Source organism: Gadus morhua, chromosome 6, assembly GCF_902167405.1.
Source record: "Gadus morhua chromosome 6, gadMor3.0, whole genome shotgun sequence".
NCBI classification, from domain to species: domain Eukaryota; kingdom Metazoa; phylum Chordata; class Actinopteri; order Gadiformes; family Gadidae; genus Gadus; species Gadus morhua.
The window spans coordinates 9,688,813-9,710,128 of NC_044053.1; the positions used below are offsets into that span (position 1 = coordinate 9,688,813).

Here is a 21,316-nt window from a genome sequence, read left to right on the forward strand (position 1 = left end):
GCTGAGTGATACATGCATAGTTAAAAGTCCCAGTGCTGTTATATTATAGCACACATGGAATGCCTCTTGTCAAATCAGATGACTTGATAGGTACTATTTGTTGTATTATTGAAAATACGCCTCAGGAACAAAACAGGAACAAAACAGCCTCTGAATGCCACTTTACTACATCTTCGAACCCCTTTCAGAATATCTGCTGTTCGGTAGCATCTCTGAGAGCCAAACGTACACTTAAGTAAAGTAGTGAAAAAGAAAGAAACTTGAGAGAGTAGCACCTGCCACCGTGTGTTGTTAGCTACTTATACAGCCTCAAGTAGCATTTGTTGTTAGCTGCCCTGAGCTTGCTGTGAAGTGGAGTGACTTTCAGAGAACTGATGGAGGTGGATGCGACCAGCGGGCGCCGGAGTCAACTGCCTGGGGATGACATTGACGGAGGTCTTTTCCTCCAGCAGCCCAGCGGCTCAACGGGGAGGAAACCTGCCCCCCCACATGACACCCGTCTGTCCTCTCCCAGAACACCTAGCAATTCCTGGCCACTCTGTCTCTCTCTCCTGCTGATGCTGCTGCACTGCATACCTCAATCTGCCTGGTTCTGTCTTATTTTTCACTCACACCCTGTCAAGCCAGGATGCCATGGCAACTGCTTTAGTGGAGCAGGCTCCGGTTGCCTGTTGCCGTTTTCAATGACCCAGTTAATGAGAATGAATTGCATGTCACGCCATGCAAATTAATATACATTTACTCTCCCTCTGTCTTTCCCTCCCTCTTTCTCCCTCTCTCTGTTTCTCTAACGGTCATTAACATGAGTGTAGTGATGCGTGCACATAGGGAGAAAACTGTCCCATCAGAACGGTTCTACTGATAACTGCTGTTGTCGGCCATCAATCCGTATCCTCATCCTCTTTGCCAGGCGTTCCATTTGACTTATGCGGTTTCCTTCAAACGTGACTGCCATTCTCCACCACACAGAGGAGCGTATCCCTATGGCAACAGTACGACCCCATGATGACCGTTCGACCACGAAACGTTCTTCCACAAGGCCAAAACAAAATGAAACACACAGTAGACCAATGTTCTTCCCACATATTACCCCAACCTCTGTTTGAACGTGTTAAACGCTAACAAACTGCTGATAAATAGAACTCATAATTCACAACCTGAATTATTTAACACTGATGTATTTTGGCTCTGCATCAAGTGTTTGTACTATGGAACTGTGTTTAGCATTGTATCCGCCGTGTTCTTAAAACCTAATTTAACATCACGCCCATGAGCACAGACATCCTTCTGACAGTGACATTACTTTTGAGGATTTACTCTTATGCACATTAGGCTATGATATATATGTTTGTGTTTAATCTACGTTTCTGTGTTTAGCTCGTCCAAAGGGCTGTCTGAGGTTACATCGGGTTAGCAATAGGCTGGAATTGGAGACTGACTCGTTGAGCGACTGTCGGCACGTCTTTCTAGCGCTCCCTGTGACCTCCATCAGCTGAAGCGGGTTTGTGGGGGGCGATGGCAGCCAGGTGCACTGTGATGCCATTGTCCTCCTGCACCCCAGCCACCGAGAGGCAGATGGAGCCCCCAGCACGATGTCAGCGCTACATCACGCGCTACAACGTGCACGCCCAAGACCTGTGTACTTATCTGCTGCGATGCGCTCGTGGCAATGTGTCTACACTGTGTGTGCGTGTGTGTGTGTTCTTGTGTGTTCTTGTATATCTCATGTGTTTGTCAATGTATGTGTGTGTGTCTGCGTGTGTTTGTGTGTGTTGATGTAAAGCTGCTTACATTCAGGTTTCACAATAAGTGGACACTGCATTATTTTGTACACAGCCCAGTGTCAGATGGCCATATACAAACACAAATAGATCTATACACACTTGTAAACACATTTGGTACCTCTGATTGCCATAGAAGTGGCCCTCAACAAACATAACCAAAATCCATGTTACTATAATTAAATTCAATGGTTCACACAATGACTCTTTTTATTTGCTTACTTTACAATGCAAACTATGAAGCAAAATACTTGAGAAATACTTTGCAGCATCTAAACAAACTTTCAATAAAAAAACACTTTAGAGAAGCATTATGACTATTTCCTCTATTTATTGTTGAAGAATGTGGACATAAGTTGCCTGTTAATATTATATATGTATTTCATGAAGTTATAAGCATACACACATTTGAATAAATAAAAGCGTTGGCATGGTGACTTCTGGATTATTTAGTTTAATATTTGTATTTAGTTTAGTATTTTCTCAGGGGCTCTACAACTACCTTTGTTCCATTGCAAAGGAAGAGTCTTCCAGTTAATGCTATTGAATGTTTGAAACCATAATAAAAGCGGTGTAAATGTGTACATGTGCTTGTGCCAGTGTCTGTCAGTTTTGTGTGTACGTGTGTTTGTTTGCTTGAAACAACACACGCCTGGCACTATAGCTGTTCTCTAATCGCAAGTTCTCACCCCAATGAAAACATAGACAAGAATTATAGCAGAGTGACAGGAGATAGCCCCCTACTCACCTATTAAACAGAGAACAAATTGAAACACTGGAGTTTTAAATCCTGTACTGTCACTACAATAACAGTAATATTCTAGTTTTGCACAGGGATTGTTTGGTCTTTGTGCCCTGACTGTTTCTCTTTGGTATGATCCATTAACTGAATACATATTCCCTCAGCTTTTACTGCATGAATCCAACATACACCATACAAGATCATTTTTTTGTTTCATTTCTGTCAGGCTTTTGTTTGTCAAATACCGCAACTGGCTCAGACACCATTAGTTTGTCGCTAGCCAGGTTCCTGCATTGGTAGCCATTTACAAAATATACCACCCCTTTCTATTCGCAGAAAATCATCATCCGTAAGTCAGTGTTTATGCAACGCAGCAGTTGAATAAACTATATATATATATGTATATATATGTATAAATAAATATATATATATGTATATATATATATATATACATATATACATATATATATATATATATATATATATATATATATATATATATATATGTATATATATATATATATATATATATATATATATATATATATATATATATATATATATATATATACATACATATATATATGTGTGTGTGTGTATATATTTGGATGTATATATGCATATATCTTTCACTTTACGGGAGAGCAAACCTTCGAGGCAGTAAAAAGAACTCATCAATCACCAGCCGTCTTCTCACTCCTTGCATACATTTAACAGGAAGAAAGGAAGTGTACCTATGATGGAGGGTGCTCAGAGTGTCTACCTACACTTCCAGTCCCAAACCCCGGCTCATTTGTAATCCAATCACGTGCACCAGCCCAGTGAATGATAGCCCTTCCACCCTATCACACCAGTACCTCTGCTCCAGCCTCCCTCCTCCCTCCCAGTCCCTTTCCCTTGTTCCTTCTCATGGCCTTTTGTAGCATATTTCCCATTTAACTTTGCCAGCCCTATAAATTAAATGACAAATCTGGCAGCGAGTCGGGGTGAGGTGTTGGGGTGGTGGGCTCTACATAAGCCTGCCACTGCCTCTCTCTCATGTCGCCACGCCACAGGGTCACAGAGATTCGACAAAAACAAACCCTGATGATGTATGCTTCCCTCGCGTTAAGCTAGCTGTCTGGCTGCCAGCCTGCGCTTAATGAATATCAGCGCAGCAATATCTTACAGTAATTTCATATGAAAGTCAGGCAGGCCAGGGCTCCTCCATCACTTCCTAGTCTGGTTGGTTGAGCGCGGTGTTCTGTAATTCTGGTTTCAAGACAGACAAACCTAAATTGTTATTGTGGTCCTGCTGCCCTAGTTGTTGGATCCAATTTATGGCGTCGCTTACCCTTAAATTGGAAGCTGTCTGCGGGCTGTTGGGCCAGTGTGTGTCTGAGAGTGTGAGTGTGTGTGAGTGTGCGTGTCTGCGTGTGTGTGTGTGCGCGCGTGCGGGGTCAGGGTGCTCTGCGTGATCATAACAGGATGAACGATGGACTCATCTGTTTGTAATGGGAGCGGGCGCAATGGCCAGCACTCATAATTTGACCTGGAACCAGTTCTGACAGAAACAGAGCACCAGATTAAGACATACTTCCCTCACGGCTGCCCTCTCTCCCTCCCCCTCAGCACACGCAACCCGCCGGCCTGCTCCCTCCAAGCCGCCCACCTTTCTCTGTTTTTTTTCTGTTTTTTTCACCTTGTATTTATTTTCACAGTGAAAATTCCCATTAGCTTGCTCCAATCAGGGAGCGTCCTCCTCTTTGCACACAGATAATCGCTTGGCTTGTGTCAATTCACCATCCATCCATCCACCACCAACTCTCCCAGCCCCCAAACCCCACCTCTTCCAATCGCCATCCAGAAGGGATTCACAACCAACAATTTACAGGAAGCCAGAGAGAGAAAAACGAAAGAGGGAGAGCGAAAGAGGGAGTCCGAGAGAGTGAGAGAGGAAGAGAGGGAAGGAGGGAGGGAGGGAGGTCTAGAGAGAGCAACAGGGAGGGAGAGGGAAAGAGAAGTAGAGAGAGAGAGAGAGAGAGAGAGAGAGAGAGAGAGAGAGAGAGAGAGAGAGAGAGAGAGAGAGAGAAAAAGAGGGAGAGAGAGAGAGAGCGAGAGAGAGAGAGAGAGAGAGAGAGAGAGAGAGAGAGAAAGAGAGAGAGAGAGAGAGAAAAAGAGGGAGAGAGAGGGAGAGAGAGAGAGAGAGAGAGAGAGAGAGAGAGAGAGAGAAAGAGAGAGAGAGAGAGAGAAAAAGAGGGAGAGAGAGGGAGAGAGAGAGAGAGAGAGAGAGAGAGAGAGAGAGAGAGAGAGAGAGAGAGAGAGAGAGAGAGAGAGAGAGAGAGAGAGAGAGAAAAAAAGAGGGAGAGAGAGAGAGAGAGGTTTTGCTTAATAATAAACACGACCAAGACCATGCAATCCTATTCTGTTGTAGGAGGCTACGGGAATGAGGAAGTGAGGTGGCATTCTATGTCCGGACTTCCTCAGTGCTTTTATCACCCCCCCCCACCCCCCCCCCCCCCCATCCCCTCCACCCTCCAACAGACGGTGCGAGCAAAGGTCCCCCAGGAAAGTAGCGCATCCCTCCGTACATCAGTACAGTTTTGGGGCTTAACAACAATTTTGATGTAGTATAAACCAGGCAGGCAACAAAGGTGGCACTGAGATTTCATCACATGAAATATGAATCCTCTTCCCCGGGAGCGCGGGGGATGAAGGGGAGAGAGAAGGGGTTGGGGGGAGGGGAGTGGGAAGGCGAAGGGGAGCTCGACACAATAAATTGCATTTTTTATCAAGTCGTGAGATTTACGAGTGTCCCTTTTCAAATTTGTTTGTAGAGTCTCTCTCTCTCTCTCTCTTTCTCTCTCTCTCTCCCTCTCTCTCTCTCTCTCTCTCTCTCTCTCTCTCCCTCTCTCTCTCTCTCTCTCTCTCTCTCTCGTTCTGTGTGTGTGTGTGTCTCTCTCTCTCTCTCTCTCTCTCTCTCTCTCTCTCTCTCTCTCTCTCTCTCTCTCTCTCTCTCTCTCTCTCTCTCTCTCTCTCGCTCTGTGTCTCTCGCTCTGTGTCTCTCTCTCTGTCTTTGTGTCCTCTAAAACGTGATGGACTGCCAGACGGTTTAATGTATACATATATATATAAATATATATGTATACTATTTTATTTGTATTGTTTAGGATAAGCAGTGCGTCGTGTTTGAGGTTCTCAAACAGGTCCTGGACTATTTTTTACAATGTAGACAAAGCATTCAAATGGTTGTTATACGTCTGTATTCAGAGTCAACACAGGAGGTGCCTGAGCACGCACCTCCGATATTCATTTACAAACCAGGGGGAAGCTGGTAGGGATTGTACGTTTTGTCTGAGCCAAAATCGGTCTCTTTGACAAACACAAAGGATTGTGGGAGAGCAAAATGACTACAATGATTATGAATTGGTTCAGCAGAGGGCAGATATGAGAATAAATCTAACAAAGCATGAGTCCTGTGGAATCAATATCTCCACCGCTGGACCGAGAGCCAAACTGAGGTTGTTCGAGGAGTGATATCTTCCTTATGAAGATAGATAATAAAGATATCAAGACATGCTGGATCACAAGCCAAAATGAAACAGAGAGTTACACACATACTTCTCTCCTTTCTTCTTGTGCTCTTAGATTTGAATACATAAAAACATACATTCATACATGCATACATAATGTGTATGAATGTACGTTTGTATATATATATGTATGTTTGTATTCTTTTCCATTAATTTACCATTACTGATTGACTCATTACAAGTCTCCAGCCATGCATCTTTTATGACACAAATCATTGCCTTCCCTAAGCTAACCAAACTTTGGCTGAATACCCGTTCGATTGAACATGGTCCGGAAACAGATTAATAAATCCTGAATAAATAAAGGCGTACAGTGTAATTTCAACTTCGGCAACACCTTGTTTTGCTCCTCGCTGATGAGAAAGTGGGACATTTTTAACTCTTTCTCGCTCTGGCCTAGTCAATTGCCAAATGCAGTGCAGAAGAAAGAAATCCATGGCTAGCGACCTATTCAGGGCTATTTTCGTGACGATCCATTTTTGCTGCGAAGGAGTTCTTCCACTTGACAAACCCAGAGCTTTTATGTTCACCTCGATCTCAGAGCTGCCTCCTCAGTGCTGAATACACGCAGAGCGGCAGTGGAAAGGTAGGCAGTGCAAGGCTGGCGAGCATATTGAGCTCCATTGTGCCTCAACATAGCTTCTGAATGTCGATCATCTTCATGTCTTTTTATCGTATGGATAAGAGATGTCCTTGTTTGACTTTGCTGTTCATGATTATGAATTAGAACAAGAGAATATAGCAGGTGATAGTATGTTTATTTACAAGAGTAGCATGTAGCTCTACAAAGAGCATACAAAAGAGCCCTTGTGTGCTGGATATAGAACGATTTTTTCTGCATCCAAAGAATGTTACAAAAACAACCTCTCACAGCAAAACAACACGAAAACAATGCAAGCAAAAAATGTCATGACAACATGGATGGTGTTGACAACATGGTTGGTGCTGACAGCACAGTGGTGTTTACAACATTGAGTGGCGTGTATAACAAAGGTGTTATTGACATGATTAGGTAGCGTTTACAACGCGGCTGGGGTTGACAACATTAGATAGCATTTACAGCACGGGTTCTGTGGACAATATTGGGTGGTGTTTACAACATGTGGTAGCGTCTACAACACGAGTGGCTTCAACAACATTGTGTCATTTAAATGGGGTGGCATTGATACAATTGGGTGGCGTTAAAAACATCTGATAGCATTGACATCATTGGGTGGCGTTGACAAGGTTGGGGTGCATTGAAAACACGGGGTCCGCTAACAACATGGGTTGGCATTGACAACATGGATGGTGTTGACAACTTTGGATGCCGTTGACAACATTGGGTTGTGTTAACAACATGGGGTGGTATAGACAACATTGGGTTGCCTTGACAACATAGGGTGATATTGACAACATTGGGTTGCCTTGACAACATGGGGTGGGGTTGACAACATTGTGCAATTTAAAGGGGGTGGCGTTGACAACGTCGGACGGCGATGACAACATGGGGTGGGGTTGAAAACATTGGGTTGCGCTAACAAATCGGGGATGGCGTTGACTACATTTGGTTGCGTTGACACCATGGGGTAGCGTTAACAACATTGGGTTGCATCGACAACACCGGTGGGCCGCTGCCTGGGCAGAACCAGTGACGTCCTTATCCAGTCTAATTTCCTGCTAAATTAGTCAAATGTAACAAATTCATGTCCTGATAGTGCTCTGTTCCAAAAGCGCTCTCAGCTGACGTTGTTAATTAGCGAACTCCCCGATATCCCCCTACCCTTCCCCTGATTTCCCTCCGTTCCGCCTGGCGCCTGATCCTCCCGCCAGAGAAGGGGGAACGGGGGAACAAAAGACTGTGGATGGGATGGATTGTTCTTCCCCTAAAAAGCCCACAGAACAGCGCTTCCTGCTGTCTGAAGACCTCCTGGCGGATCAGCCTGTCGCTATTGTTCCCTCGTACCGTGTGACATAAGTGCCATTGGCAGCCCTGATTACCACCACTCCAACACACTTCTCACACCATAACACACTACAGACTACATACCGACTACACAGCCCACTGCACACACACACCATGCTACACATTTACACATAATAGATGAGAATAGAACAGAATATGCAGCCACCACACACAGACACACCGCATTACACATTCACACACACGTCACACACTCACACACACGCATTCACACATACCACTCACACTACACACTGCAGACTACACACACACACACACACACACACACACACACACACACACACACAGACACACACACACACACACACACACACACACACACACACACACACACACACACAAACACAACATCTGGTAGCGTCTACAACACTTGTGGCTTCAACAACATTGTGTCATTTAAATGGGGTGGCGTTGATACCATTGGGTGGCGTTAAAAACTTCTGATAGCATTGACATCATTGGGTGGCGTTGACAAGGTTGGGGTGCATTGAAAACACGGGGTCCGCTAACAACATGGGTTGGCATTGACAACATGGATGGTGTTGACAACTTTGGGTGCCGTTGACAACATTGGGTTGTGTTAACAACATGCAGTGGTATTGACAACATTGGGTTGCCTTGACAACATGAGGTGGGGTTTAAAACATTGGGTTGCATTGATAACATGGGGTGGGGTTGACAACATTGTGTAATTTAAAGGGGGTGGTGTTTACAACATTGGGTGGCGTTGACAACAAGGGGTGCGTTGACAACGTTGGGTTGCATTGACAACATGGGGTGTGTGTTGAAAACATTGGGTTGCGCTAACAAATTGGGGTGGCGTTGACTACATTTGGTTGCATTGACACCATGGGGTAGCGTTAACAACATTGGGTGGTATCGACAACACCGGTGGGCCGCTGCATGGGCAGAACCAGCGACACCCTTATCTAGTCTAATTTCCTGCTGAATTAGTCAGATGTAACAAATTCATTATGGCAGAAATCATGGCAGTTCATGCATAGTGTTTGATAGAAAAAGAATTCAAACAGCTGAGGCGATGATATAAACAGATGGGACCCAAACTGATATTCTACTAGACACTTTGAGATATTCCTCTGAAGTGGGGAGGATGGTAGGGAGTAGAGCTGGGTGTGAGAAGAATCCCTAAACCATGATCACAATATTCTCCATTTAATTCTCTGAATACCTAATTCTTAATTATGTAGATAAAAATTAACGTTATTTATAGATTGTGATCATTAGTATCGTTTTAGCTTTGCCTGTATTTTAGTGAAGACTAAAGAACTCTATCATAATAAGAAAATAAATAAAAGTGCACTTATAATCTTCATTTTCGCACAGACACATGCTGTCAGAGGGTGTTAATTGGATGATTCAACTCCTTTCTTATGTTTTTTCTTTCTCACATTCAGAATATGGGCCTCCAGTGGGGGATGGGGTGGACCTAGTTATTGGGCCTCCAGTGGGGGATGGGGTGGACCTAGTTATTGGGCCTCCAGTGGGGGATGGGGTGGACCTAGTTATTGGGCCTCCAGTGGGGGATGGGGTGGACTTACTTTTTGGGCCTGTAGTCTGGGATGCTCCGGTCCAGTGAGATGCGGTCGCTGAGTTGGGCGTTGTATCCGTACTCCTCGTACTTGCCGTCGCCGTCGCGGTTGTCCCCCTCGCTCAGCGTGGCTGCGGCCCCTCCCTGTCCCAGGCCCCCCGGACCCTCAACCAGGCCCATGGGCTTCGCCAGGCCTGCAAAACAACAACAACAACAACAACAACAACAACAACAACATCAACAGCAACCCAGAAACATGAATACACACACATCACACGAACACGCAGCCCATCCTGATATTTATCCTGTTCATGTTCCAAGCAAAAGACTATCGCAATCAGCAATGTAATTAGCAGGTAGGTAGTAGCATCTTGCTCAACATGCTTTGTACAGACGTTGGGGCACACACTCAGAATCTTTCCGCAAGGATTCAAAAAACACACAAACACGCATACACACACACATTCACACACAAAACACACACCTCCAACACACACACAAATAGCTCCCCAACAAGCACAAATCCACACATAGATTTGAGGAGACGAAAACCCAAATAAAAGAGCCAGACCCATGGAGACGGACGCCCACACCCTGCCAGGGAAGGACAGGTGCAAGGCTCTCAGCCCCTGCGGTGAGGACACCTGATTGGCAGTCGTGGGCCGTGGGTGGAGTGTGTGGGGTGTGTGGGGAGCGCGGTGCTTGGCAGCTCCTACACCCAGTGGACCCCCCACACACCCCACCCCCCCCCCCCCCCCCCCCCCACCCCCACCTCATCCGGAGGGCATCATTACACTGTCTGTCACCTGCAGCACTAGACCCACATGGACATGAATGTCACCGGGCTGGGGACACGTCCACGCACGTCACGTCCGTGTGTTTTTATATATTTAGCAGGGAGTCGATGTGAGGAGATAAAGGTGAGCCAAGGTGTGTTTTATTAATCCCACAATCCCAGGAAATGTGGGGGCCAGGGCAGAAGAACAGTTTACTGATAATGATTGAAAATGTGAATATACCAAGAAATGACAAGCAATGCATCTAATAATATTCCCCAATATGAGTTTTTTAATTTAAACGCAGATGGAACAATAACGTTAAAAATCATTATTAACCGTATATTATACATTAAATGGTTGAATGTAAATTATAGCTACGTTTATATTTATTTATAATGTTTGGTTATTTAAACGAATATTTGAAACATTTGATGAGTTTACATTCCATCTATTTGACCAATCTGCTGCATAAACCATGCCCAATGAAAGGAAACAGACAAGGCCGTCAGAGACCAGCCAACAGGAGGCATCTTTGAAAAGTTGGTAGGTCAGCGATGACTCAAAGTGCAGACGCTGGCAATGTTCAACGACTAAATGAGAACAGCCAATTCGTCCTTCCACTTTTTGAGACCCTTCCAAGTCAGAAACAGTGGTTCCACTTGACCCTTTGGTTCTCCCGGGACCTGCGAGGAACTGAATGAGACCACTAAGTGGCTCTAAGTGTAAGTAAAGAATCTGGCTGGGGTTTAAGTGGTTCAGGTAATTACTAGGGCTCCATAAAGGCCCTATTAGCAGGACAGCAGACACCATTCTACCAGAATGGAATGAGTCCATCCCCAAAAACAAGCCACATGCATATTTCTATAACTCCAGCAACGTTCAAGTCTGTCATTGCCTATCGTGGACATGTTTTTTCTAGTGAGTAATTGCAGGCACTTTTATACATTGGGTTAAAATTTACCATTATGGCGCAGGAAGAGGTTTTGCATTTTGCTCAAGGACACCACCAGGTATGACGAAGAAATTGTGTATTGAACCAAGTCATTTGTGTCTGGGAGTGGAGCCCCCTAGCTCACCACACTTTCCACCCCCTGTCATCCCGGATGTATGTTTTGTTATCAAGCCTGATGGTAATTGGCCTTAGATTTAATTAACATCTTAAATTTCCCCTGACACTCTTGTTAGAATCATTCACCAGTTGCACCACTCAACGTCCAATCCCCCCTTTGTGTGGTTTGACACTTTCCAAAGAAAAGGAGAAAGACAGAGAATCTGGATGTATTTTCCATCAAAGTGATCAAAGAAGAGGCTTGCCTGCTTATAGCGTTGAGATACAAAGGATTTCACAGACGAATAGAATAAGTTCTGAGGGGACATCAAAGTGTGTGCCTTAACAATGGTGTTTTGTTGACTGGATTCGTATTGCGCTCTGGCTGCCTCTGATTTTCCAATCTGACTAAGCCGCAAGTCTTATGATAACTTTATTCTTTTCAATTGACAAATGAAAGAACGAGGAAATCTCTGGCAGTTCCTCAGGACGGCTGCCCACCGCCGGATCAATGGCTCTGCTGGACGCACTCCACCAGAAAGTATAAATATATCTCCCCCTGTTCCCCATATTACCCCCCAGATCGACACACCACCCCCTAAAGGAAACCAAACCATAAATACCCACGGAGGACTCAGCTCCCAGCCTCAGAACAGGAAGAACCGCAGGGTAATGGCCATATTTGGACAGCCTCAAGCCCTTGGGTGCTAGTAGAGGTTTGTAACGGGGGCTGAATGTAAACTGGCATTTCCCCGCGAGAGGCCGTTTGGCACGGCCCACCCTCCATATCGCCAGTATAGTGGCATTACCTCAGAATACGGGAGGCGGGGCTGCGTCCATGTTCAGCCATCTGGCGGGTGGAGCCAAAGTCATACAATAACGCAGATGCTCTCCAGAGCCCTGGATGAGAACCCGGAAGGGACCTCTGCGTTCTTCTGTGAGTTTAAGAACACGCAGGCTCACTTCCTGCCAGTTTTTGTTTCGCTAATTACTTTTTCTCTCTCGGTTTAGATTGCTTTTGTCCTCTCCGGCAGAATGGGGAGGGGGGGGGGGGGAGGGGCATTATGGGAAGGGATTTAGCGTGGCCCCTCCCGAGAAACACCGGGATACAGTGTCCCCTGTTTCACCATGTGGGGTGCGATCAGTATTTCACAACCACACTCACTAATGATCTCTTCATATTAGTAGTAATGATTGCTTTAAACATGTGTGGATGTGATTAGGCCTTTCGTATGTCCTAACTACTGCTTAAAAAAACATTTGGATTCAATTATATTTCCTTCTGAGAATCTATTTGAACCACACATTTGATTTGTTGATAGCGGAATTGCCGTTCTTGGATGTGATTTTCCCTGAAAGCTTCAAGACTGCAAGCATACGAACATGATAATAACAAATAATAACACTGTCTTTTTTGCTTTATGTGTGGGAGAGCCAACTTGCAAGATATAACTTTGTAATCATCACAAAGAAAATATATTGGTGGAAAGTGTGCTTTATACCAAGAAATGGTTGAATGATCTTCACAGCTGAATCCACCTTCCTTATGTGAATGTTATTACATTTATTTTTGTATCTTTACGTGTGTAAGGCCAAAGGATATACTGTGTAGAGATAAGATACTACTTCACAGGGCTGTAAAACATGAGACTCATGTGTCATTTGGTCGAGATCTCAAGCAAGTCCAAGATCATTTGGTCCCATTTAGTGGAGTCACTTCAACCCAATCCAAGGTTTGCAGAAACGTAACGCTACAAGGCCAACATTTGATTCCGGTAATTGGGTAGATTAGTGAGTCAACCAATCATGTCAATGTCATAGCAAGGAGCTTAACTGACAGGGTAGTCATCAAATCATGACAGGGCCATTACATCCAATTACATACCTGTAATGTCAACATAGAAAATGTTGAAGACTTTGTATATTTGATATGTTGTATTGAAACTTAAACTATAAAATCAACATAGACAATCTATTTAAGTCATCATGTCTGAAGTCAAGTGAAGTCACAAGTCTTTAACTTCACAGTCCAAGTTGAGTCTCAAGTCATTTATATTCTGTCTAGTTAAGTTGCAAGTCATCAAAACAGGGACTTCAGTCGATGCTGTCCAAGACATAATGATTAGAGTCCACATCACTTTCCACAACCTTTTACTACTGTCCTGTGAAATGTCATCACATTGTGTGAGTGTTTACTAACACACACACACACACACACACACACACACACACACACACACACACACACACACACACACACACACACACACACACACACACACACACACACACACACACACACACACACACATACACACAGAAATAAGGCAGTGGGTTTAAGTGTTGGATCCACACGTATCAACTGTGACTCTAACAACCTCATTTGATTTGACAGATGTCCTCAACAAACTATAACGGGCACGGGCAATGAAAACCATGCTCTTTGTGACGCGGCCCCGCGTAAAAATGCTTTCAAGGACGATCAATATCGAAGCTCGCAGTGTAACTTCGAGTAGCTTCGTGTCTCGACAAGTATCAACACGTATCAAGTTTCGAGATCTTCTACCTGAGAGACTCATTGGCACAACATCATCCTCCGCCCCGCTGTGAGGCAATTACAACCCAGCAGCTGTTTCCTCCAGTGCAAACACACAACCCTGAGTTCCCCACCGAGGTGGAGCAAACACACCCATAACCCGTGCCCTGTGCAACGTACACAACACACACAGCCTGGAAATAGGAACAACATCTGTCAAAAAATCGGACTAAAAACGTGCGGCAACATCCGAATACACATCGGTCTCTTCCCCCCCCCTCGTGTTGCGTCTCAACATCATTTTGTACCCATCCCCACGATGGCCCGACACATTAAACCGGGTAACATGATGAATGATTGAGCAACCTTCAGAAAGCCGGGGCCTCGGCGAGCCAGGCACGAGAGACGCGTGTGTTTTAGAAGGGGCCGGTGATTTAAGAGCCAGAGTGCCTTCATGTGTTGTCCAAAGTGATGCACGGGTGGTCTAAATATTAATGGCGGTGCAGCAGGCTGGTGATCTCTCAGAGTAAAGAAGAGGCGAGGAAGAAAGAAGGGGCAGAGCAACTCGTTCCGGGGAGGTTGATAAGCTCGGCTTTTGAAGGCTGAAAAACAAATCCATGAAATATTGAGGGGTGGGGGAGTGGAGTGAGGCCTGGAGAACGTGGCGGCACGCGTCGAGAGGATAACGAGGTTGATTCGTAAAACGCCTGACTCACTCCTCGCCGTGATTATATCTAAACAATGGATTCTTGTTCCTATGCAAGATTTAAGCCCTCAAAGCATTTGCACGTCAATTGAACCTACCACTCGAATCAGTGTGTGGCGCCCGTTCTTGAATAACAACAAGGAAGGCCAACGTGTTTTACATGTGCACACTCATGCAGACGACATGCTGTCTACGTCCCTTTTGATGCTCTTTCATTCTTTGTATAGAAGGGACAAACATCAAATAGCTAGGCAGTTATGGTCGACAATCTCCAAGACCCAATAACAGAATGGGAAAAAGGCTGAGCCTATTCTTTCTCCTTCTTCTCATTATTTCCAAAAAGACTTCAATTTCCAAACGGAATTACTCTTGGATGGCTTGCTTTTTCTTGTTTTTCTACGAACACATAATGTTGTAGCACTAATCTCAAATATCAGTAACAGTGTGTCAGCCAAGCTTAAAGAAAACAACATGTATTGCAACATAAACAAATATAAAGTATATATAATCGTAATGATGGTGTTAGCGTTTCTAGCATCAATAAAGCGTCATAAGAGAATTTCACTATCAAAATAGGGAAAAAAGACAGAAGAACTCCATCATCTTGACCTGATAGGCGATGATTGCTAGGCCTAAAATATATATTTAGAGCACACTCTAAAATCCCCTGCCATTATTGGCATATTTATTTTTGCAAATATGAGCATAGAATACATTACTGTGATTCTAACGGCCTTGGCAGAATTGATTCTCATCTATTCCTGAAACTATTATGTTGCCCGGCCCCTCATCTACATATCATCATTTAAATATATTTCATTTTACCAGACGACATCCAAGAGCTCTAGCTAATGGTCTGAGTGTGTGTCTGTAATTCTTAAACGTTACTACACATACACAAACAGAGACTCATACAAACCCACAAATACAGACATGCATGAATGCATAACTGTAAAAGCATGCACATGGACACACACACACAAACACACACACACACACACACACACACACACACACACACACACACACACACACACACACACACACACACACACACACACACACACACACACACACACACACACTCAAGCATGCATGCACAAAGCAATTCTCAAAACAGAGTTAGCAGAAGGTCCTCATGCAGGATGTGTTTGAAAGAGAGAGACACAGCCGTAGAAATGTTATCTCTCGTTAAAACTTGTATCCCTGCAGCTTCAGTAAAAATAAATGTAACAAAGTGGGCTTTTTTGCAGTTATTGAATCCCCAGATGAGACGATATGGCGGAGTGCGGGAACTCCATTTCAGGGGCTGGTGTACCGTCAGGCCCTGGCCACGTTCAGGCTACCAGTCCCAGGCATGGCTGCATGACAAGTGGCTCTTTCTGACCGCATGCTCCACCACGGTGGGCAGAATCAAACAAGGACAAATGCTCGGGCACAAGCCGTTAACTCTGACTGAGAAGGACGGTTGTTATTTTTGTCTTCTCCTGCCTTCCCTGTGAGTAGTTTTAAGACATGTGGTGATAGTTCTGAGGGAAGAGTGAAAGTTTTATCCATGCCGCTATGGACCTCTGCACTGTCTGCCGCAGAACTGTCTGTAGATGAAGGACTGTCTCAAATAAATTGCATTTCTTTCTAGCCTTGATTTCAGGTACTTTACCGATGGGCTTGAGGTGGAGAGAAGTTGCCGTCCATCTCAATTGAGTAGAGGTCGGCAATCAATTACGGAAAAGGCCAACTCTGTTGTCTGTGTTGTTCAGCACTTTGTCCTTCACAACATTGTTGTTTGATTCCTTATTCACCGTTGTGCATTTTGTTGTTTACAGCAGTCGGCACAGCACCTTCGATAATGTCAGGCATCTCCTAAAATGACTGGGCAAATAGTGCAATCTGTATGCTCTCACTATACAAAAGAATGCAAGCTGTGCCATGCTTTCTGATCTGAATATGAGACCTTTTTCTTGTGCTGCTCAGCCCACCCCATTGCCTGTAAGCGGGTTCTAGCAACACTACAAACATCTTATAATTGTACAAATAACCCGAAAAAATGCCCAAGGAAGTTTCGAATACAATTCTCCGCCGGCCTATACTTTAAATATAAATGGTGTACTGTCCTCCATCCTCTATCGTGCTCCTTGTTTATCATTGTGCTGAAGCCTTCAATTATCCTCACCACTGAGGTGGAGAATGTATCGGCGATAGCAGTAAGGGAAGAACTATGTGGACTGTGTGGTTTAAAGCCAAAGCTCTATGCTTTACAAGCATGTTAACAACAAGCTTAACAACCCCCTCCACCCACTCACCCCTGAGGAAGAGATGGTAGGACCCACGGCAGAAGAGAGCGGCTGATAAACCACGAGGGGGTCATCCTCCATAGGTAGGCTTTCTGAAGAAACGCATGTGTGTCCATCAGATCATAGAGGTAAGACTTCAGAGCCATTTTGAGGACTCTCTCCATCACATGAGTCTTTTCTGTAAATTCCCTGGATTGTCATTGGTAGGTGACAACACGGGGGCACAGCCAATTATTTCATAGCGCTGCAGGTCATGTTAATAGTTATTGGCATGCTGGATCCTCCCCCCAACTGCTAGATTAATTCCCAATGGCCGCCAAACGCAATTTGCAGTTGCTTCAGTAAAAGTGCTGTGACAAGGAATAGAGATACACGTTCAATAATAAAGTAAAGCACTAAGGCTATTGAGGGATTATAAAAGTGAATGTTTCCACACTTTATGGTCTCAAGGGTAAATACTAGGCCACCTTATTTGACAAAAAACAACAACAATTTTAATTAAAGGTATGTGCAACTCCCTTAGTCATTTAAAAAAAAGTTTGTCTGTTTAATGTGCCTTGAAGCAAACGACAATATATTAAATACCACAGTGCAGGTTGGGGCATAGTAACACAGTTGGTAGTGCCGCTGTGCTGTAATTGTTTTTGGGCTATGTTTGCGTGGGCTTACTCAAAACGCTTTGATTTCCTCCAACCTATGAAGACACGTAGGCTAGGCTAATTGGACAATGAAGTGTGACTACATATATCTATGTGTGTGTGTGTGTGTGTGTGTGTGTGTGTGTGTGTGTGTGTGTGTGTGTGTGTGTGTGTGTGTGTGTGTGTGTGTGTGTGTGTGTGTCTTTGTGCGTGTGTGTGTCTGTGTGATTATGCAGTACACTATTTTTATAGGACCAGATTGTCAGTTCTAGACGATAGCAACAATAACCAAGAATAAATAGATAGATTGAAGGAAAGAAGAAAGAAAGGAAAGAAGGAAAGAAGAAGAAAGAAAGGAAGGAAGGAGAGAAGAAAGAAAGGTAGGAGGGGAGGAAAAAAGAAAGGAAGGAAGAACCAACACTACCGCTACTGCTCCTCTCTGGGGGGAAGCGGCTCTTCTGCATGGGGGTTCAGGTACTAAAGAATGTATTACATCTTCTCCGAGCGCGAGAAGGAGTTCTCCTCCTTCTGGAGCAGTGTCTCGGTGAGACACTCGGGATGTACAGCATAACTCAGAGAGCAACAGTGACCCTCTTTTGTGTACAAAGGGATAACAGAACTTCGGCAGATGTAACACTGGAAAAACAACACTCACAAAGCGACTCGAATTTGGGGCAAACCAAGGGTTTTTTTGGAGCGGTTGAGAGATAAAAGCACCTTTGATGAGACTCCTTACATATTAACAAAAAGCATCTGTTAACAATGGCAGTAAGTCAAAGACACAATAACCCCACTATGACGACCATAGCCGTCAATACTAATACAAACATGAATATGAATAAAACTACTCATAATGATTACAACAAAAATACTCTAATAATACTAAGCCATGTGTTGAACATTAACACTGCTCTGTTGTAACATTTCTTCCACATTGCCCCTGCGTTAGTTATGCCCGTCCACATATCACACAGCTCCCAGGGCCGTTTACAAGCTTGTATTCTCACTGAGCCTCGACTCCCTCTTAGTGAGTACTACACGGTCCGTTAAACATCCCTCCTTAATAGTAGTCACATGCCTCTCCCCACCGGAGGCTCCCCATCCCCTCCTGTGAAACATATCAAAAACATATGGCCGGTAATGACAGCCAATCCAAAGATTAACGAGCTAACTTGTAGGTAATGTGTCGGTAAGATAGTATCTTTCCAGTTCAGTGAAGTCTCCATCCATGACCATGCAGATCAACCCCGCTCAGGATTTGAAAAGGAAAGATATTTATTGCTCAGTTTCTATAATTTTTCATGCAGTGATTTAATGTCATGATATGGAATTGGACACTGTTGCAAGGGAGGGCTAAAGCACTCTTTGTGTGACCCTGTTTCTGTTTGAAATGAATATATTGAATAGGTGTTCCAGTTCAGATATTGGATTACTTCTCAGTGTAAGATAATATACTGTGTGCTAGGGTAAAAGTCTGAAACTCTCTTAAAGGTTTGTTTTGCATGGTAGGAAACAAAGTACTGTTGTATTTGTCTTTTGTGAAATACAATTCATCCAAAGAGGTTTGGAAATAAGAAAGAACTGCCACATTACTTTTTTTATTAGACTTTTCCCCCAGAAGACAAGTTACTATTTTACATTAAAGTGAGAACATGGAAATATGTCCATGATTATCCCTAGAGCCCGAAAGCTATCAGTGATTTACCGTTTGTATTGGTAAGAGCTTTAAGGGACTAACTGTAAGTCTGCTGTATAGCAACCTTTTTCTGTTCTCTCCTGATCAGAAAACTACTTTTCAGTATTGCTCAGGCTATTTTAGAGGAGCAGAAAGATAAAGAAGTTTTACTTAAGGCACAGGATCATTGCAAAATACCCCTACCCCTACCCCATATGTTACATTGAAAAGCACACAATATAGTCAGGCATCCTTACCGTTCAACTGATTGTAGACCACATCTTCAAGGCGCTCCAGCCTCTGCAGAATGGATTGCCTGTCCACCAAGTTTGTAACTTTGCCATTTCTAGCTCGCAGTCTCTGGTCCGAGATCCGACCGATCTGGATGAGCTCCTCGGAGCGGTCTTGTATTCTGCAGTAGACCGAGAACAAAATGATGCCGACAAAAACCAAAATGTTCACGGTCAGCAAAGTTTTGATTTTGCGTGCCACAGCCATGGAAGAGAGTAAGGAAGGGGGCTGGTGCTGAGGCGTTGTCAGGCCAAATCAGTGTCCATCTGGACGAGGGTCTTGAGTCCACTTATGAGATTTGTGCGTGTGAGTGTGTGCAGAGCAGCTTCTTTCAGGACCACGGACAGCTCAGCGGCTCAGAGGTGGCGCACCATTCACTCTCGGCGTCACATCCCACCAAGCCGGGATGCAAGTTCAAGTCTTCTGGTGGTGGTGGTGCTGGGCAAGGCTGCCCCCTGGACCACGGCGCCGTGAGTCCCACACCAGTGACCATAGATTGTAGATGTGCTCAACGCCAGCTCTTCGCCCAAAATATATACGGTCGTCAAATCCGAGCGTTCCCGTCCATCCTTTACAAACCAGTACGACGGACTGGTCGTTGCGTGCACCCCATCATCTGCTTCGCGGTGACATCTCCCTGCTCTCAAAGGCTCGTAGTGGTCAATACGATTCGTCTTTTCCCCTCAAACAGACCGGGCGAGCACACGTCCAATGATACGTGCATCACCAAAAAGGCGTGTTATTGTATTTTCTCTTCCCCCCCACCCCTCTCTTTCTCGCTCTCTTCGGCAGCTGCGGGTCGGTCGCCGTCCGCCGTCTGCTTGTTTTCGGACAGAAGTTTACGTGCTGGACGCGTTTAGCCCACAGATGCTCTCAAAGCGATTCCGATGCTCCATCGGCTCTCTGCATCGAGAGTGAGCAAGCCAACCGATATCTGTAGCCAGCTCTCCTGCACGCCGTCTTGCATCCCTCCTCCCACCTCCCTCCCCCTCTCCCCCTCTCTCTCCCTCTCTCTCTCTCTCTCTCTCTCTCTGAGAGAGCGGGAGGGAAAATCGTTACTGCTTTGTGACGTTAAGAACCACGATTCGCATATGATCATTTGAATGACGTGTTATTTCGGTAAAAACAAAGCATTTGAGAAAAATAAATATGTCAACTCACTGAATTTCCTTTGCAACGTGTCCGCTCGTGTAGCCCACACACATCACATAAACAATGCACAGATGTAGGCCTACAATCACCAATCCACAATTACCTACATTTGAAAAAGTAGGTTGAACATTAGCATATCATGCAAATAAAACTACCGGCCCAAGTAACTCAGCGCCAATCATATGTGATCCACATGCTTGACCGCATTTTGAACCCCATAACCGAAGTGCTCTTTACGTGAAAACATTAGGTCCGGCACATTGATCACATGACATCTGTCCAAACGAGGTAGTCCCTAAGGCCTACAAATCTTTTCAGTTACTTCCACACACTTTTTCCTGTTCCTGCTTGTGTAAAGCGGTGTGATGTTAATGTTAAACGCATGGAATCCCCTCAATCGAGCAATGTGTGGCTGGCAGACAACCTCCTCCATGCGGACAAACGCATCGCAGCATAGGCAAATACAGTGGACCTAGTCTATTCCTGATGTGGATCAATAGGTGTACACTCAGCAGGAATCATCTCATGGCTCGCCTTGTGAAACATGCTGGGTGAAGATACTGCATTCCAGGACTATTGAACCTATAATA

At 44.6% G+C, this 21,316-nt stretch overlaps 1 protein-coding gene across 1 annotated transcript in view; it reads right to left on the bottom strand.

Moving 5' to 3' along the window:
* The window catches only part of galnt9 (polypeptide N-acetylgalactosaminyltransferase 9), a 72,593-nt gene extending 52,056 nt beyond the window's left edge, over positions 1-20,537 (bottom strand). Inside the window, exons 1-2 of the mRNA XM_030359555.1 lie at positions 19,541-20,537; positions 9,618-9,801 (exon numbers count right to left, since the gene is read on the bottom strand). Coding sequence (XP_030215415.1) covers positions 9,618-9,801; positions 19,541-19,781 — 425 coding nt within the window. The 5' untranslated portion in view covers positions 19,782-20,537. The remainder of the gene's footprint in view (positions 1-9,617; positions 9,802-19,540) is intronic.
* Positions 20,538-21,316: the final 779 nt, after the last annotated feature.